Source organism: Ailuropoda melanoleuca, chromosome 2, assembly GCF_002007445.2.
Source record: "Ailuropoda melanoleuca isolate Jingjing chromosome 2, ASM200744v2, whole genome shotgun sequence".
Taxonomy (NCBI): domain Eukaryota; kingdom Metazoa; phylum Chordata; class Mammalia; order Carnivora; family Ursidae; genus Ailuropoda; species Ailuropoda melanoleuca.
Window position 1 is genome coordinate 13,562,539 of NC_048219.1, and position 20,412 is coordinate 13,582,950.

The 20,412-nt window shown below is 49.8% G+C and overlaps 1 protein-coding gene across 3 annotated transcripts; it reads right to left on the minus strand.

Moving 5' to 3' along the window:
* Positions 1-15,808: 15,808 nt before the first annotated feature.
* C2H1orf216 (chromosome 2 C1orf216 homolog) lies at positions 15,809-18,907 on the minus strand. 3 transcript variants are annotated; one of them, XR_855155.3, is made up of 3 exons: positions 18,751-18,907; positions 17,413-18,172; positions 15,809-16,937 (listed from the first exon to the last, which is right to left on the minus strand). XR_855155.3 is itself a non-coding variant. In XM_002917145.4 (3 exons), the coding sequence occupies exon 2, from the start codon at positions 18,165-18,167 to the stop codon at positions 17,481-17,483; it is 687 nt and encodes a 228-aa protein (XP_002917191.3). In that variant the 5' UTR covers positions 18,168-18,172; positions 18,751-18,907; the 3' UTR covers positions 15,809-16,937; positions 17,479-17,480. The 3 variants fall into 3 exon arrangements, 2 of the variants coding, with proteins under 2 accessions (XP_002917191.3, XP_019652951.1); XM_002917145.4 differs by having other exon boundaries at positions 17,479-18,172; XM_019797392.2 differs by having other exon boundaries at positions 15,809-18,172.
* Between the last annotated feature and the right edge of the window lie 1,505 nt (positions 18,908-20,412).

Sequence of the window (20,412 nt, forward strand, 5' to 3'; positions counted from 1 at the left end):
GACCCTTTGATCCAGGAATCCTAACTCTGAGAAACTACCCCAAACAAATAGTTTGAAATATGAGGGGAAATATGAACAAAGATGTTAATTATAGCATTATTCATTATAGTAAAAAAAAATTGGAAGCATTTAATTATCTAACAATAGGGGATCAGTTAAGTATGTTGTGGTTTGTTCTATGTAACATTATAAAATTATTAAGAATAATGATTGAACAGTCGATGTAACAGCATGGAAAATGATCACTGCAAAGTTGAGTAAACAAAATTGGGATTCATCATGCTTACACATTATGGTTGCAATGGTGTAGAAAATATGATTGGGGAAACAATCTGAAAAACAGCATGCTAAGAGTCATTGTATTAGAAAACAAGAGTCACTCCTGGTATCTTTAGCTCCTCTTCTTTCACCATAATCTCCTCCTCATCCTTTGATATTGACATTATTTTCTTAGTATACAAAGTGCTATGGAAATGCAATTCCAAGATCCACTCCCTGCTCCCTCAGGCAGCACATATACTAATATTGGAACCAAGATCTACTCCCTTCCACCAGATTGTTATCTGAAACCCCTCTTACACAGTAATTATGGAGTCACCCACCAGCTATCTCAAATCCCACAACCCTACTTTTCAAACTTGTAGTTGGTGACCTTATTTTATGGTATGATATATAACATCATATAATTATAATAAATAAAAGATTATCAGTGCATTAGTTCTTTTTATTGCTAGGTAATATTCCATTGTATGGATATACCACATTTCATTTACCCATTCATCAGTTGATGGACTCTGGGTTTGTTAAAAAAGGAACTGCAAGCTCAAAATAGAACCACTGGTGGGGCACCTGGGTGGCTCAGTTGGTTAAGCATCCAACTCTTGGTTTCGACTCAGGTCATGAGGTCAGGGTCTTGGGATCCAGCCCCACATCAGGCTCTGAGCTCAGTGCAGAATCTGCTTGGGATTCTGTCTCTCCCTCTTCCTCCCCCTCTGCCCCTCCCCCTGCTCATGGGTGTGTATGCAACGTGCATGCTCTCTCTCTCAAATAAATAAATAAAGTCTTTTTTAAAAATGGAACCACTGGTGCTAAGCCCACATCAGCAACCAAGACTTAATACCCAATCTAACCTCAGCTTCAGCTTCTCCCAGGAATGTAACCTTTAACCAGTTGTTCTGGAAGTACCTCATCAGCACTAGAGAAGTAATCTACAGGATAGACGCCCACCTTTCCTCAAAGGAAGGTAACCTTGCCTGAAACAGTCCCCTCTGTGCAAGAATTACTTCTTGCCCCACCTCCTTCTGTCCACAAAACCTTCCATTTTGTACAGCTCCTTGGAGCTCCTTTCTATCTGCTGAGATGCTGTCCAATTCAGGAATCATTAAATAAAGCCAATTAGATCTTTAAATTTACTCAGTCGGATTTTGTTTTTTAACAGGTTGTTCCACTTTGGGCTGCTATGTAGAATGCTGCTTTGAACATTCACGTACATGTCTTTTGTGTGAACGTATATTTTCAATTCTCTTGTGCATATATATACTAGGAGTGCAATTAGTGGGTTGTGGAATTATGGTAACTCTATTTTAACCTTTTGAGAAACCGCCAGATTGTTTTCTTTTTTTTTTTTTTTTTTAAAGATTTTATTTAGTTATTCGACAGAGATAGAGACAGCCAGCGAGAGAGGGAACACAAGCAGGGGGAGTGGGAGAGGAAGAAGCAGGCTCATAGCAGAAGAGCCTGATGTGGGGCTCGATCCCATAACGCCAGGATCACGCCCTGAGCCGAAGGCAGACGCTTAACCGCTGTGCCACCCAGGCGCCCCCGCCAGATTGTTTTCTAAGCAGCTGCATCATATTACATCCCCACCAGCAGGTCACGAGGGTTCCAATCTCTCCACATCCTCACCAACACTAGTTATTATCTGTTGTTTTGGTTATAGCCATCCTTGTGGGTGTGAAGTGACATCTCATTGTGGTTTGATTTGCATTTTCCTGATGGCTAATGATGTTCACCATTATTCATTTGTAACTGAAAGGAATTTTTTTTTAAAGATTTTTATTTATTCGACAGAGAGAGAGACAGCCAGCGAGAGAGGGAACACAAGCAGGGGGAGTGGGAGAGGAAGCAGCAGGCTCATAGCGGAGGAGCCTGATGTGGGGCTCGATCCCAGAACACCGGGATCACACCCTGAGCCAAAGGCAGAGGCTTAACCGCTGTGCCACCCAGGCGCCCCTGAAAGGAATTTTTGTAACAAAATAAAGTTGAAATGTTCCCATTATAAAAGTAATTCATGCATATTATTAGATATTTTGGAAACAGATTTTTAAAAATTCAACCACACCCAAATAGCACCATCTAGAGGTAATCACTGTAAATATTTCAGTATTTCCTTTGAATTTTTTTTCTCTCTACCCTTTTTAATATATGGCTGAAGTCACGTGACATTTGCAATTTTTTCTGGCATTTTTACCTAATATGATAAAATGGGAGTTTTCCCATGACTGGATATAACAATTTCCTTAGCCATGCCCTTATTGATGAACCTTGGTCCTTTACACCTGCATATAATATTGTAAATAATGCAATAATACAGTGACTTGATACTGCTTTTTGATCTGTGTTCCCTTTCCATCCCCTGGCATCATCCTGGGATAGAACTTGGTACGGAAGACTTACTGGGTCTTCACTGCAGGACAGGCACTGTTTTAAGCACTTAACATACATCAATGCATTTAATCCTCACAACTTTCCCATGACTAAGTAATATTATTATCATCCCTATTTTACACATGAGGCAGTTGAAGTAAAGAAATTCGCCCAAGGTCATCAGCAAGTAAAGGACAGAGGCAGAATTTGAACCCAGGCAGCCTGGTTCCAGAGTCTGAACTCTTAACCGTCAACCATACTGCTTTCCTGTGATGATGGAGGCAAAGGGAACTGGTAATGAGAGACAGCAATCTCGGCTTTGGGAACCAGTTGGTTTCATGTTCGAAACCTGGCACCCTCTTTGCTTAATTGGGAAGGGAGAGTCAGGAAGGCTTGGGGGAAGGAAGTGATTCAGATACAACTAACAGGACAGGAGCTTCCAACTGTCTCCAGCCTTGCACATTTCTATAGTCCACAAAGCACCAGAGCAGTCCTTGTCATCACAAATCCCATCTTGTAGCTTCCCTGCTTAAAGCTCTCTACTGTCCTCAGGATAAATACCCAAGCCCATACCTAGCAGGCAAGGTTCTCTCTAGCTCCAACTCTCTCCATTCTCCAACTGGCCTCTCTTCTCTGCCTTACCCGCAGATCCTACAAACTCCACCACACTGGGTCTCGGTCTCATACTTTTTGGACTAGTACCCTGGAGAGCTCTTTCCTACCTCACTCCTGCTACTGTGGCCCCCCTCAAAGTCTGTTTAAGCACTCCCGTCTTCTAGAAATCTTGTTCCAAACCCCTTGATGGGATTGTGTCCCCTCTGCTAGTCCTGTACTTCTGTCCTGACACTCACCATATTTCTTGTAATTGCTTTTCTTAAAAACAGTACTTTTTTATTCTAGAAAATTAAAATATAAGAAAAACAAAAGGATATTCTCACTCCACAACTTCAGTTATCAATTCACAGTCAATCTGGTTTCACCTGTGCTCCCAACTATTTCCCTCCTCCTGTATTATTTTTAAGCAAGTAATATAGAGCATTTTATTTCATCTGAAAATATTTTATTTAGCAAGTATCTCTAAAAGATAAAGATTTTAAAAATCATAGTTACAGTATCATCATCATACTTTTAAAAGCCAATTATAGGGGCGCCTGGGTGGCTCAGTGAGTTGGGCATCTGCCTTCAGCTCAGGTCATGATCTCAGGGTCCTGGGATCCAGGCCTGCGTCCAGCTCTCTGCTCAGCAGGGATCCTGCTTCTCCCTCTCTCTCTGCTTCTCCCTCTCTCTCTCCGCTGCTCCCCCGGCTTGCACCCTCTCTCTATGTCAAATAAATAAATAAAATCTTTTTAAAAATAATAAAAGCCAATTATAATTTTCTTTTTTCAACTTTTTATTTTGAAAAATTTCAGACTACAGAAAAGTTGCAGGAGTAATTCAATGAACAACCCTAAATTTCTCACCCGATTCACCAATCGTTAACATCTCGCCACATTTGTTCTCGAAACCATCTGAGACTAAGTTACAAATGTCGTGATCTTTTATTCCTACACATTTCCACGTATATTTCCCCCAAACAAGGAGATCCTTCTGTGCAGCCATAATATGCTGATCATATTTCAGAAGTTTAGGATAGAGACGATTAAATATGTGTAATACAATCCATATTCCCATTTTGCCAAATGTCCCAATGCTGTCCTCCACAGAATTTTTTTTCCAGTCCAGTATCTCATCCAGAATCATGCATTGCATTTAATTGTCTTGTCTTTTTGTCCCTTTAATCTGGAACAGTTAATTCATCTTTCATGACTTCGATGTTTCTAAAGAGCCCCTGACTGCTTCCCAGCCCAACACTGAACTGGGGTTTGACTGATGGTTTCCCTCCTGGCTCTGCCTCCCTCCGGTTCTGCATCAATGCCAGGCCTGCTACCTAGATGACAGTGTGTTCTCAGGGCTTGATACCTGGGGGTGGATGGCCATTCGTCTCACTACGATGATATTGATTTTGATTGCTTGATTAAGGTGTCCTATAACTGCTTTTAAATTTTTAAATGATCTGAGGTTTTTTGTTTGTTTGTTTGTTTCCTGCTAGACTGTGAACTTCATGAGGGCAGAAGCCACATCTGTTATCTCCATCTCTGGATCCACAAAGCAAAGCAGGTTTGTTTAAACTGGAAAGGCGCACCTACCCTGGGCCTCCAGCCTTTCACAGCGTCCAGCCTCACAGCAGCCCTGGGAGGGACTAATTGAGACCTCAGATGAAGAAAATGAGTCTTAGAAAGCGCCTGGCTCCGTAACAGAGTGATTTCCTCCAACTTCTACCTGAGATGTGCCATGCCTTCTAAGACTCTCTCTTTGGATGGCACCTGGGAAAAGCTCCCCCCCGCCCCGCCCCCCCTAAAAACTGGTTTCAATGGAAACAGAAATTCCCAAAAAGAAGGAAATCACATTAGCTGTCCAGGGCCTAGGGGCTGGAGGAGAGAGGTGGGAGGCCCTATTTGCATTTTTTCCATTAACAAGCTGGAGTCGAGCTAGCTCGCCTGGGGAGATAATTTGAGAGGGAAATCTTTGCATATTTTATTTAAAAGCACGCCGCGTTAGGCGGGTAATAAGGCTGAGTGTGGCGATTAGGTGAGGCCTGCAGGCGGGGGTGGGGTCCTTTCCCTCCCCTCCTCCTACCACCCCATCCCACCCCTCATCACCACCTCCCCGCCAGTCCTGGGAACCAGCCTCCTTAAAGGAACAGCCTCCTTCGGCTTCAGAGGCAGGTTGGGGCTCAAGCCTCAGTACGTCTTGACACTTTCTTGCTGAGCGAGCCCTAGAGGGAGAGGTCCAAAACTGAGACACTAGCCCTGTAGTTCTAAGCGGCTTGGGTGAGGGTGAGTGTGGAGGGCGGGAGGGGAATACCACCCCTATAGCGGGGTTTTAAAATATGAGAGCGATGTATTGGTTGTCTCAATCATTGCGGAGGCAGTGCTATTGGTATTTCATATCTGGGGCCAGGGTTGCTAAAGTGGGACCCTGCATTGCCTAGCACAGTGCCACTCAAAGAATTATCCAAATGCCAAAGGCACACCCTCCCCGCACGCATGCGCAAGCCTCTCCTGTAAGTCCAACGCTGTTGCGTGGGGTTCAACCCAGAGCTGCGTGCTTTGAGTAGATCGCTGAATGGGCGGGGCCCGTGTGCCTTCGCAAGTCGCTCGACCTTGTGCCAGTCACGTAACTCCGGAGTCTTTACTTCCTCTTCTATAAAAAAGGTATAACAATGCCTCTTCCTCGATATAGTCGTGAGAAAGCAATGGGAAAATAGAAAATGTTCTATAAACTACGAAATTCTGATCGCACATTAGAGGATGTTAAGGTCTCCTGCGGGTAGTTATCCTTCTCTGGGCAGAGTTTATAAGGCCAAAGCGACCCTAGCCATTCCCTCCTCACCAGTGCGGGACTCATTAGGTCACATGGTCAGTTAACACTGCTTGTCCTTGAAAAATGGGGTTCACTGCACCTTCTTTACAGCCAAAGAACAGAACTGGAAGTGATTTGAGAAAATCTTAAACATTATGAAGAGGCAAGGTATGAGAAGTTTCAGTAAGATCGTTTGTCATTTCCAAATGAGCCAGAAAAATCTGCCTTCTCTCCCGGCCTCAGTTTCTGCATGTGTGAGATGAATGCATAGCCGTCTACTCGCCAACCCCAAAATGCATATGCACGCACGCAGGCCCACACATAACCATGAATGAGGGGAGTAGCTGAGTGTCTCACACAAAAGAAGTTTCTTTATGCAGATAAAGGTGATGATTGCACCTGAGACAAATTGGGGAGGGGGGGGGGCAGGAAATCAATAGAAGAGTCTGTTCCTATCTGCCTGAGTTTGAAGATAGGAAGGAATTCAGGGGTAAGGTGGTTTGTAAGTCCTGAGAGGCCGTATGAGGATTCCAGGCATTCTGGCACAGAAAGCGGGGTAAGTAGCACCTTCCCTTCTGTCCATTTTCCCACAAGAAGGAGGAAACAGTCACTTAGAGCATTCACTGTAGCAGCACCTGGCTGGCTCAGTCAGAAGAGCAAGTGACTCTTGATCTTGGGGTCATTAGTTTGAGCCCCACATTGGGTGTACAGATTACTAAATAATAACAATAATAATAAGTAAAAAAAAACTTTTTAAAATCTAGGCAGACACTGGCTATCATTTCTCTCTCCCCCTTCCATTCCAATGGCATGCTCCCCCCTCTTTCCTGCTCAGTTCCACTTAGCCCCAGGTGGGCTGGTGGGGATGGTCCCTAACTTACAGAACCCTTTCTGAGTACAGATGAGCCTCTTTCTCAGTCAGGGAGCCTTGTTTCTTCCTAGCCAGGGTTGGAGGGGAGATGTGAGAGCAGTTTGGGGGGTCCTACCAGAAAGGGAACCCACCTAAAGTAACTTCTGTGTATTCATCTGTAAAATGGGATAATAGAGAAATGGCACCTAGGAAGGCCTGAGCCATGATGCCCCTGCCCCTTGCCTGCTCTCTCTCTCTCCCTTCTTCCCGGAATCCATGTCTCTGTCCCCATTCCGATCTCACCTCCTTCCCATCCTGTTCCACAACACCCTCACTCACAACCACTGCATGTTCAGGAATACTAGAAGGAGAACCTCCCATAGGAAGTATTCCCAACCTGGTGAAAAAAAGCAATCTTTACTTTTCTTTTTCTTTTTTATTTTTTTTAAAAGATTTTATTTATTTATTTATTCGACAGAGATAGAGACAGCCAGCGAGAGAGGGAACACAAGCAGGGGGTGTGGGAGAGGAAGAAGCAGGCTCATAGCAGAGGAGCCTGATGTGGGGCTCGATCCCATAACGCCGGGATCACGCCCTGAGCCGAAGGCAGACACTTAACCGCTGTGCCACCCAGGCGCCCCTTTTCTTTTTAAAAAGTATTAATCACAAACAATAAAGATGACCGTATCAGTAGATGTCTTTATTTTTTAAAATAATTTTGTATTAGGTTATGTTAGTCACCATACAGTATATCCTTAGTTTTTGCTGTAGTGTTCCATGATTCATTGTTTGCGTATAACGCCCAGTGCACCATGCAATATGTGCCCTCCTTAATACCCATCACTTCTTTACAATTAATTTCAAAACAGCATAAAAATGTCATTGTTTAGAAGACAAATGGTCAACTACTGAAATAAAGACATTTGCTTCTAGAAGGAGTGGAAAACAATATCAAGACAAATTAACAAAAAACACGACACATTGGCCTGTAAAAATTTTGCAATTTATAAAGCAGCCATACCAGCTCTGCCTCCTACTAACTGTGTGAATTTAGGTAATTTGCTCAACACCCCTGGGCCACAATTTCTTCATTCACAAAATGAGGATGGTAATAGTATCTTTCTCCTGTGGTTACTGTGAGGATTATATGAGCTAAGGCGTGTAAGGCGCCAAGAACAGTGCCTGCCCTGCACAAAGTAAGTGTTCTATGGGCATGCGCTCCCCCTCCTCTCCCTCCCCTTCTTCCCCCCTCCCCCTCTCCCTTCCCCTTCTGCTTCTTTCTCTTGTTGTTGGTTAGGGAACCGGTTAGGGCTGCAGTAGGGAAGTAAGATGGAAAAGATGGTGTTAATGGTTAGAGGATGTACTGGCTGCTGGGGGGCAGGAATCACACAAGGACTCTGGTGGAATAAAATGGAAGAGAGCATGGCATGGAAAGCCACCAGCACAGCCAGAGAAAAGATGCTCTGGGCTGGACACACACATATTCTCCTGTATACACCTGCCTGTTTTAGATGGAGCCTATGTTGGGCTCTTCCGGAACCAAATTCAGTTGACACAAAGTAGGGCCTTCTGAGAGAATCTTGTAGGCTCCCATGGTGACGCCCAGTGACCCTGGTATAGAACCCGTCTTTACAGAAGACTGGCTTCTGGGGTTCCCAGTCTGCACCCATTACTACCCCATATGCACCCAAATTGTGACAGTCCTGGGTGGACCCAAAGACAGGTATGTCTGGCCCACAGACCGGTGGGGTATTTTACTGACCTTATTATATTGCCCAGCATCCCAGGAAGGGATGTGATGTCTCAGGCCAAACATGCGTTGCACGGATAAAGCCCCTTTCCACACTGCGGTTGCCAGCTCAGAAAGACAAGACGCCCCTGTCTCTGCAGCAGGGCCCTGCTTTGGAACCCTCTGAGGTCGGGGTTCCTGCCTCCGCAGGCCAAGTCCCCTTCCCTTTTTCTACAATGCTCTTTTCCACACCTACTTTTCTCATCCTCCAGGGTGACACCAGTTCCTCTGTGAACCTTTCCTTGTAGATCATCCCTTACCTCCCTCATTCCTCTTTCCACCCCAGACACAGAAGCAGTCTCTCCATTCTCTAGGTTCCCATGGCAATATGTTTCCCAAATATGATCTCTGTAACACTCAACCTAGAAGATGATCCATGAAAAAAGATTCCATGCTCAAATAAGTTTGAGAAGCCCTCTTCATATGCTGCTATCTTCTCAGGAGCTCACAACATATACTGGCACAGTAAAGGCCCTGAGGAGTCCTGCAGTAAAGAAGTAAAGGGGAAGCCTGGATAGCTCAGTCAGTTAAGCGGATAAGCATTTGCCTTTGGTTCAGGTCATGGTCCCAGGGTCCTGGCTCCCTGCTCAGTGGGGAGTCTGCTTCTGCCCTCCCCGCTGCTTGTGCACTCTTGCTCCCTCTCTCTCTCTCCCCCACCTTCAAATAAATAAATAAAATATTTTTTAAAAAGAAGAAGTAAAGAAGTCTAGTTTACATGGTTAAACCCGTGTTTCCCAAATCCTTTGATCTCTGAAATCTTTTACTTTCTGTCTGTTATTCTGGAAAGGGCTTCCATAGCACTGTGTGCAGACTTCTATTAGCACTTATCACGCTGCACTCTGATTACTCATGTCTGGGTCTGTCTCCTTGGAGAGACCGTGAAATCCCTGCGGGCTGGGACTGTCTCTGATTCATCTGGGTCCCCGATGCCTAGCAGAGAGTCCGACACATGGTAGACAGTAATAAATATTTGTTCAATGCAGGAATTTCCTGTCTGGGACTCAGATGAGGACATGAAGGCAGGTTCCTGGCAGTGCCTGGGAGGAGGTGTCTAGTGACAGTGGTGGCAGGGGCAGGGTGACACAGATATGCTTGCAGACTGTGGGGTTCTAGGCCTTCTGGGGATATGATTCATCCTGAGGGATCTGGGAGAGAGATGAGGGTGTCCAGCATCTCTGGGGATTCAAGCACGGAAGTGGCCCAAGTGGCCCGAGAGAGCCTGAGGAAGGGCAGGACCTCATCAGCTTGGGAGGAGCTCAGCTCTCCTGCGTGTGGCAGGCACCGCATGGGTCAGGCTGGGCTAGCATACACCATCTTCGGAGAGCCTGGCTTCCCTGACTCAGCTCCCTGGACCTATGCACAGTGGGATGGTTCTGTGAGGGACGAGGCTAAGCCAGCGATTTCATTCCCTTTCCTGAAAGGGAAGAAACTTCCACGAAGGCTCTTGAGGAAGGTCTTTGTGGATTAGTCCATAACTTGCAGTACAGCAGACCCTGGGGGTCCCAGGATCAGGCCAGCAGGCATGCAGGGGCTGGAGAAGGCCTCGCAAGCCAAGCCAAGCAAGTGGAGTCCATGGAGAGCCTCGGCCTCCGTGGAAGCCCCCTCCTGAGCAGTGTGGTGCATTGGAAGGAGGGATCCAGAGCAGGAGTGGGCTGGAGAAGTGCCTGGGAAGCGGAAGCACAGCACCTGGTGATTGTGAGAGTGACGGACGAGGAGGGCCCCAGACGACAGAGCGGAGCGAGCACGTTTGTGGGTGGGGAGCCGATGGCTTGTTGGGACGTGGGAAGTTTAAGGCGCCCTGGGGCCTCTGGGAGGAGCTGTCCAGTAGGGAGCGGACTCTGCGGGTGGGGCGGGAGACGGAGGCCCTGGGGGAGACCGAGGCTGGGGGGGAGTCTCACGGACAGGAGAGGAGTGAAGTCACAGAGTGGAGCAGATCCCAGGAGGAGTGTGGAGAGAAGCGGCCTCAGGGCAGCCCGGGGGAGCAGCAGGGGAGTTTCTTGCCCTGAAAGCCGTCTGAATACTAACTGCTGGGGTGGGGGGACTCGGGGCGTCTAAGAAGCGTGCAGCACCAGCCTCCCCCCACAGGTCCCGTCCCACACCTGTGTTCTCACTTGCACACCCCTGCGCTCCAAGCGGGGAGCACACCCCGCAGCCCCTTTTTGCTCTTCCCCCCACGGCCCCGCCCCTTCCTGCAGACCCTGGGGTTAATCCTCCCCTCCCCCAGATTAGGGGCGCTGCCCTGCTTTGTGCGCCCAAGTGCCCGAGGCGAAAGCCCTGAGAGGCTCGCGGCCGTCCGGGCAGCTGAGGTGGGGAGGGCGGAGTGGGACGCGGGGAGGAGACACAAAGAGGGGGAGGGACCCCGGCTGCAGCTGTCCCGCGAGGCTCCCGGGACAAAGGGCCTGCTGGCGGGCCGGCCCGAGCCGTTTTCATGCTTGTTGGGATTAGGCGCAGGAAATGTCGCTCGCAGTCGTGCGGATCAGCAGTCCGGGGCGCGCCGGCGCGTGGGGCGGCCTCGGCCCCTCCCGCCCCCCGCTTTGTGAGGAGCCCGGCTCCGGGGAGGCCGCCCTTTTGTCTGCGCCTTTCGGGGGACGAGCCCCGCCCGGGGCCGCTGAACACCAGCTGAACGCGGGCCTCCAGCTCTCTCCTTCTTCCCCAGCACGGAGTACTGGAGCTCCACCTTGAGCCCCAACCCCCCATGGGGCAAGGTCACGCCCCCCCCCCCGACGCCTTCGGCCCTCAGACTGCTCCCACCCCACAGCCGGAGCCTTCTCTCCTCCCGGGTGGGGACGTTTACAGGCCTCCGGGGACCTAGACCCTACCGGGGCCCTGACCATAGTAGGACGAACCCCTCTTTCTCCCGCTCCCCCTCTCCCTTTCCGCCCGCCAGTCCCATAACCAGATGAATCACTTCTCAAATCTACTGGTGATAAATGAGATTGGAGCGATTATAGGATTGACCGGTTCTGAGGCTGGGGTTTTGGGGGAAGGAGCGGTGCAAAGGATAAGGTTTGGCCAAAGAAGCCTCCAGGCCTGGAGAGGAAAAGCAGACATATTTCGGGCTGTCCGGTGCTGGGGCTGGGAGAGCCTCTGTGGTCTGCAGGACTGTGGACGCCTCTCCGGGCTGGGTGCAGTCTTATTTCTGAAAGGGACTGAGGGAGGAGGAGGGAGCACGCATGTGGGGTCCGTGGCCAGGAGTGTGAATGTGAGTGTCAGCTGTGTGTGTGTGTGTGTGTGTGTGTGTGTGTGTGCACACGCATTCATGCATAGGTGTGGGCTTCTGTGTCCAGGGATGCCTGGGGGGTGCGGGCATGCCTATGAGTGTGGGTTTGAGGTCCGACTCAGACCCCAGAACGTCCCCATCTCACGCTCTTCTCACCACCAACATTTCATTAAACTCACGGGTCTGGGATTCAAGGCCTTTTAGCAACGCTTTTAACTGACAGCACAATGGCCCAGCTGCGTTTCCTACCTCCGCTGGCTCCCCATCCTCTCCTGGTCAGTTAGTAACAGCTCACATTTGCTTCTCTGTGCCAGGCTCAGGTGTAATCCCTTTACATGTGTAAACTCATTAATCTCTCATACAACCCGATGAAAGAAGTACTAATTATCCCCATTTGACTGTTGAGAAAAGTGAGGCACAGCTAGTAAGTGGAGGATCCAAGACATCTGGGTCCAGTTTACACAAAAAATCACTATCCTCTGTTGCTTCAACTTTTATTCATTCTCTAGGCACTTCTTCCTCCAGGGAGCCTTCCGAGATCTGGTGCTCACAGATTTCACTGCTTTCTGTTCCTGTCACCTGTTCTGGGATTAGGAGCTGCTTATAGGAAACAGGCTGGTAGACAGGTCACAGGCTGCCACCAGGGGGCATTCAATCTCCTTCGAGATAGCCACCCCACAGAACCCTGATGAGCCAGGTTGGGGAGCTCACCCAGCACATTCTGAAGCCTCCTCATGCCCCCAACTCTTTACACTCTTCCTGGGTTCCCACTTCACTCCCTGCACCCCAAGCTTTAACCCCATCCCCTCTGCCACACCAAATGGAGATGAGTTATTTCTCTCCCAGGAGAGAACGTTTTCATGGAACTAGCCCATCCTTCTCTCCCCAGAGGACCCAGCCCTGCACTGCCTCCCGCCAATCCCTTATCCTGTCCCTGCAGCCCACTCAGGGCTCTGCTGTGTGCCCTGCCCCTGTGGGTCTCTGGCTTTCAGCCCCAATCTCATCCCTCCTTCCTCCTCCCAAGCAAGACTCCTCAGGTAGCACCAGGACCTAGTTCAGCTTCCCTGCTGCTGGTCCTGGGATTCCATTCAGGCTGGAAGGGGAAGGTGGCTAATTGGTTAATTCCCTCCCTAGAGCATGAACCTTCTCTACTCCCCTCGCAGTCCCAGGGACTAATTAATCCCCACCCAATGACTTTAAAACAAGCTCCCAAGTGAAGAAGTCTTGGTGGAGACCTGCACAGAGGGCCAGCCCACCTTCCCCTCTCCTAGCTTCAGAGTGGTTTATGGATTAGTCTGTAGGACGCAGGTCTCCTCTGCCTGCTCAGGCAAGACGTGCTCAAGGGCAGAGGCCGGCTCCACAGGGCCTTGTGGGTTTAACGCATACAAAGCATCTCCAGGTTCGTTTCCTCATTCACGCTGTACAATAGCCACAGGTGAAGAAACTGGGGCAGTCTGGAAAGCCTCTGGACCCTGTCTGCCCCACACCAGAAGTCCAGCAATAATGCCAGCACTTCCTGTCAGCAGGCCTCCAGCCTACCTGGTGGGAAACAGGATCCACTGGGGTCCTGCCTCAGTTTCTCTGCCCCAAACTCTGCTGGCATGGGCGTGGCTCAAACTCCCTGCGCTTGCCTGGTTTCTTCTCTTGCTCCCCACCACACCAGGGGCTGGGCCTGCCCCTAGACCCTCAGTGATTGGCAGGGGTACATACAATTCACCACACTGGTCTGGCTTTATCTTTTTCTCAGTTCAGACAGCTTTTATATGGAAAGAAATATTAGATGGCTTTATTTTTAAAAGCTTTTTTTAAAGAAGGCTTTCAAATTTTAGATTCAATTCCTTAAGAAAAAATTTGATTTTTTTAAAGAAAAATGTAAGTATACATCACAAAAGCCCTATTTATAATAACTCTCATTAATGCAGTTTACTATGTGCCAAGAAGAGTTCTAAGCATTTTGCATATTATATATTCATTTAATCCTTGAAACAACACTACGAGGTAGTTACTACTATTGTCTCCATTTTAAGATGAGGAAACCGAGGCACAGAGAAGCTAACAGACTTGCCCAGGGTCACAGAGACAGAAAGCAGTGGTGTCAACATCCAAATTTAGGGGTCTGGCTTCAGAGTCTGTGCTCTTAACCGCTGGCTGTGCTCAGAAGAGCCTTCACACATTTAGGAAAGATCCCCTTCTAAAAATTCACTATCTTTCGCTCTGAGAGCTTGACGTTGTCTCCTCCTTAGAGATCTCCGTGGTTAAAGTTGTTAACCTTAAAAATAAAGCTGTCAGTTATTTTACCAGGAAAGATGGGTTTATTTGAGGATACCAAAGAATTGCAATTCAGAATAAGCAAGCTTTAGCAAACCATAGACAAGTCCAGAGAACAAAGGAGAAGAAGGCTCTTTTTTAGAGGAAAAGGGGGGAATTGGGAGGAGTTGCCATAAACAAAAAAGTCCATTGGAGTAACCCGTGAGTTTGAAGTGTAGTGGCTGTCACTGGCTGAGTTGTAACAGTCTCTCATTGACTGGGCTGTTGCCCAGCAAGGAGAAAACCTTTCTTCCTCCTGCTTGGGCCCCAAAGTATAGGCTTCTTCCTGTTGAGAATGCAAGGTGTCCCTTCCTGTTCATTATGCAATTGACTAGGAGTGATGGGGGTGAGAGCTCCCCCTTCTGGCCTCCCTACTCCATTTTAAATGAGGTTTCCTTTTACTAATTTTCAGTTATCTGAATTTAGCTATATCTCTTTGCTAGAACGACATTCCTTAATAAGTGGAATTTGTTAAAGCTGGTTGAGTATTGTTTTGTTTAAATGGCAAGTGTCAAGGAATTATTAATACTTTGGGGCTCCTGGATGGCTGAGTTGGTTGAGAGGCCGACTCTTGATTTTGGCTCAGGTCATGATTTCCTGGGATCAAGCCGCCCATCAGGCTCTGCACTCAGCATGGAGTCTACTTCAGATTCTGTCCCCTTCTCCCTCCTGCTCACTCTCTCTCTCTCAAATGAGTAAATAAAATCTCTAATAAAACAAAAAATACCTTGGGTCACTGTTTCAGTGAAAAGTACACTTTGTGAGGTTTAAAATATATATATCTTGTTGGGGAGAAGTACAGGGGGACATTAGATTTCTCTGGAATGTTTCAATTTATAAAAGTAGAACATAATTTTTAGCTGTATAATCAAAAAACAATAAAAAAGATGCCTTTATTTAATCAATCAAAAAATGCTTTCTGTGGTAGGCAGCTTCTATCTCCTGGTAATTAGTCTTATATAATGCCCTCTCTTTGAGTAACTTGCTTTTTTATTTTTTTCCTACATTTATTTATTTATTTATTTTAGAGGTTGCGCGCATGTGAGCGTGCGAGTGGGGGGAAGGGCAGAGGAAGAGAATCTCAAGCACACTCCCCGCTGAGCACAGACAGAAGGTCTAGTCTAGATCGGCACAGTAAATAGCCAAAGACATAGACATGCGCTATAACCGCATCTGTCAGAACCATCGGAGGAGCCTAATCAGTCTTTTGCAGTCAGGGCACCCTTTAGGGAAGTGGTGGCTGTAGGGCAGGGTTGAGTAGGAGTGTGCGGGGGGCGGGGGGCGCAGAGAGCATATGTATCCCTCACAATCGATGCCTATGCCCCCCCCCACCTTCAGGCCCAAAGGTGCCTTAGGACAAGGGCAATCCCATACAGGGCTCTCAGGCTGAGGCCAAGTCTCCCCTGTCAGACCATGAGGCCCCTGAGGAGAAGCTTGTCACCCCCATCAGCCACAGCAGGCTGAATTCTTCCTCCCCAGTGACTTCCCCCCCATCTGTCCCCTAGCTCCCAACCCAGAACCCTGCTTAAAAGGGCAGCTCACATGGTGTGGAAAAGAGGCCACCCGGGTAGAACAGAAGCACAAACTCAAGAAATGCATTTCTCTGCCCCAGTTTATTCACCCTGGCTTGGCCCAGAGGCCACGTTCATACTCAACATGCAAGGGCTAGACACAAAACTCCCCAGGACAATTGCTTCAACCTCACTCCCTATGCCCCTCACCCACCCACCTGTCAGGGATAGAACTCTTTAGAGATAGGAAGAGCACCCCCATTTTGCATACAGGGAGACTGGGCATCATGCCACTGCTCACCTTTCAGGACCTTGCATCCTCATGGCTCCCAAAAGCAAACCAGAGAGCTTGGCTACCTTAGTCCTTGGTTCTCCCCGGAATTCACCCACTCTCCAATTCACAGAACCTCTGCTGGAGCCTGTCGACCTCCATTGAAAGGACCATGCAGTGACGGAAGGGGTTATAACCCAGCATCCTAAGAGCTTCCAGAGCCTGGGCTGACATTGCCCCCTGCCCACCCTGGAAAGCTGACTATGGTTCTTCTGGGCCCAGACAGCCTGATTGCAGGAAAACAGACCAACCTAATTTAACATCCAGTGTTGCCAAAGCTAGAGAGGCACAGCAAATAGAGGCACAGAGAAGAAAGTGAGATTTTTTTTTTCTCCAGCAGTTTTGGAACACCTTTTCCATTCCTTGCAAGTGTATAAGCACACATAAGTGCACCAGAAGCTTAAATCAGTACGATCTGCAACAGTTCCTTTGCCGTGGAGAAGTGTGGTTTGTTTCAAAGTGATATTTTGGAATTCCCGTTCCCTTATTCTTCACAGGGTTCTGCCACTGTCATCTCCCTCCTCCCCATCTCCCATGTGCCCCAAGGCAGAGTTCAAGTGGGACAGTCCTTTATCTTCTTCTCTGATCCCACCCCCATCCCTGCCACAGTGTCCATCACCACCCCCAGCAGCCCTCCCTCATACTAGTTCTCTACCAGTTGCCCTGCCAAAATCGTGGCCAAAAAGCCATGGCAGGCCAGAGCAGCCCCCACACTCCCCACAGCAAATCCACCAACAGGGACAACAGCCTTAGCAGAGCGAAGTCTGAGAGGAGTGATGGGGAGAGGGTGGAGAGGTGGCCTGGGAAATCTCGGGAACGGATCAGCCACAACCCTCAGATAAATGACTGCAGGCTAGCGCTCTCTCCGGAGCAATGGGACCCTGTGGAGAAAAGAAGGCTAGGGTTGGCGATGGGTAACATGGGGTGTGGATGCCCCACATGAGCCACTGGATACGTACTTGCATACACCTGCTTGTGAGTCCGAATGCAAATACACACGCTCCTACTATACGCTTCGCAAGCCTGCACCCGCACACAAAGGCACATTCATATGCACCCACCCCAAGCCTGCACACTCAGACTCACTCATAGGCACACACACCTTTTGCATCTATATCCTTACTCGTGCACATACATGCTCACTGTTGGACACCTGTCCGTGCATACATATGCAAACTTACTCCCTCTCACATACATGCTATGCACACACGTACGTACACACACACACAGGCCTGCACCTGCGTTAGCTTGTGCGTCCATAGAGGTCCGTGCCTGGCCCCACCTGCCCGCATGTTAGCACGTACACCCTCACGCCTGCTTACCTGCACTCATACCAGCAAATAAGCGTGTACTTACTTGGGCACAACCACACACATGCCGGTAAATATGGACATACACCCCTGCACCCCTGCGGAGGCACACCCTTAGCCCTGATCCTGGGGCCCGGATGGGGCCGCCCTCTGTTGGAGACAGCGGATCAGCTCCTTTCGGTTGTCCAGGATGGTGTCGAAGCTCTCCTGCAGGCGGGTCTGCTGGTCCGCCAGCTGGTGCCGCAGGCCTCGGACCCACTGGAGCAGGGCCAGGCGGCGGTACATCACCAGATGCACGTGGTGCTTCTCCTTTTCCCGCTCTTTGTAGTGCTCCTGGGCCTGCAGCTGCTGCATCGCCCGGGCCACCGAGGGCGGAAGGGGATCTGGAGGGCCCGGGCCTCGAGGGGTCCCACAGGCGTGCTCAGGACTGCTGCTGGGGCTGTCAGTGCTCAGGGAGCTGCTGGCGTAGCCGTTGTCCTCCAGCGGGGAGCAGACTGTGCTGGCCCCACTCAACTTCTCCAGCTCGGCTCTGGGGATCTCTGCCCCCTCTGGTGGGCTGCGCACCTCCCCCTCGGGGAGTCCAGGGGCCTGGAAGGCCTGGTTGGCCGAGGGCAACTCAGAGGAGCTCCTCATCAGGATGGGCTCCACGGGGCCTGGCATCCCATGCCAATTCTCATTGGCATCTTTGGCACTCGCCACGAAGTTAGAGTTGCTGTCTGGTTGGAGCTCCGGCTGACATACTCCCGGCGGGCCCCCCAGGAACTGGCCCCCCTCAGCCACCCCTGGCTGGATGGCGAACATTTGGTCTGTAAAAGGGAAGCAGAAGAATTGAGTTAGAGCAGGAAGGGGATTGGGGGGGTCAGAGTGGGGGTGGGTGTCCCAAGTCATGGCAACCTAGCTGCAAGGGCAAGGCAGTCTCAGTCCCTCCCCCCCAACACCTCCCTTTGTGGTTCTCCTCCTCCCTCTCTGTGGACTCAGTCGCCTGGGGGTTTTCTCAGCCCTCTGAGGCAGCTTGTCTTCTGGTTCTATGCACGCCTCCCCAGAGGACCTCATCTTCTGCTGTGGCTTCGAGAACCATCAGGTGTGGTGACTCTCAGATGTGTCTCCAGCCCAGATCCAACTGCTGTCCAACTCTGCAACCAACCACAGGCTCCCCAAATTCTACACATCCAAACCAGCTCGCCCTCTCCTGTGTCCTCAGCAAAGTGGCCCACTCTCTATTCAGCCACTCCAGCCAGAAACCTGCCAGCAGCCCGCACTCCTCGCTCAGCTTCCTCCCCCGGCTCACTGGCCGCCAAATGCTGACAATTCTTCCTCGTAAAAACCTGTGTGTGTGCGCACAGACGTCAGTCCTCACTTTGACTTGGTTCAGGCCATTTCTTACCCGGATTACTGACTGCCACAGCCTTTTCGCTGATCTCCCTGCCTCCAGTTAAAAAGGTAAACTTGAGGGGCTCCTGGGTGGCTCAGTTGGTTAAGCTTAAGCATCTGTCTTCCGCTCAGGTCATGATCCCAGGGTCCTGGCTCGGTGGGAAGCCTGCTTCTCCCTCTCCAGCTCCTCCTGCTTGTGTTCCCTCTCTCGTTGTCTCTCTCTCTCTGTCAAATAAATAAATAAAATCTTAAAAAAAAAAAAAAGTAAACTTGATTTGTCACAGCTCCCAGTGCCCTCCTTAAACCGCTGAACCTCCACAGGGCCTACAAGACTGTGCTTTAGCTGGTCCTTGCTCGCCCCTCCGGACTTGCCTCTTCCACTCTGGCCCTCTCACCACCCCCAAACTGCTCAGAAATCTAAAATATGCCATTATTCACTTCACACATTTCCCTTGGCCTAGGATACCCTACCTTTCCCCTCCCCTCCAAGCTCCTCCCTTCTCCACCCAGCAAATTCCTTTCTGTACTTCAAAATCCAGCTCTCCTATCCCCCCATCTCTGAAACCTTCCTGATAGCACCCCCTCTGCCCCAGCACACAGAAATAAGTGCAGTTAACTACGCCTGCCCCTGGGTCCCCAGTGCACCTGAACGCACTGCCCTGTCCATATTTGTTCCTCGTCCCTGGAACATAGTTGAGGGTCAGTACATGTTTCTATATAGTCGTTTCCGGGTTTGTTTTGTTTCTGGACTATCTTGTGATAGTACCTTGTACAGTGGCTCCCTGACTGATGGTGGAGTTCTTCCATATACCCTCCGTCCTATTCCCCCGGAGCAGCCTGGCACTTAGCAGTAGTCAGTACACAGTTGCTGAGCAGGTGAACGGGGGAGGGGACTGCAGTGGGCTATGACACCAGTGGGCTCAGGAAAAGGAAGCCAACAGTAGCCGGAGGCTCCTGCTGGCTGCCCAGGGCTGGAGGAGCTGGCTTCAGTTCCCTCCTCTATCCCCAGGGAGCAGACCCCCCCCCACCGCCCCCCATTAACAAGCCTCTCTTCTGACCTTGCCCTCTCTCTTCCCTCTGCGCCTACTATCTTGTGCCCCGCCCCCAGCTTGCTCCATCCTGAGGCCCCAGACGGAGGGCATATCTCAGCATTCTTTCCTCCCCAATAACCACTTCTACCAAAATTAGGGTTTTAATCGACAAACAAGAGGTTTCTACTGACTGCTAGGATGAGAAAAAGAGGGGGTCAGTGAGAGTGAGGGGTAGTGTAAGCAGAGCAGACACTAAGAGGTTTTAATAGGTGGCAGGGAGCCTCCCGACATCCAGCAGTGGGCAAAACTCCTGGGGGTGCAGGGCCGGTCCCTTAGTGACGAACGCGCTCCCATCCCTCCACCCTTTCTTGGAGACCTTCCCGGCACGAACGTTTTCTCCTTTTTCCTCGGCTGGGCGGGGCCGCAAGGCCCGCGGAGATGCGGCGGCTGTGGTGCTGAGGCTCACGGGGTTCTCAGAGATGGTCAAATGGGAACCCAGACACACCGGGACTGGCTTTCCCCCAGGCTAATCTGCAAGTCGGCCAGGGTCGGGGGATGGGGGGGGTGCGGCGGCGCTCGGCTCTGCTAGGGTGGGGGAGGCGGCCTCCCTTCCCGCCGAGCCCTGCAGGAGAGGACCCCCCAGG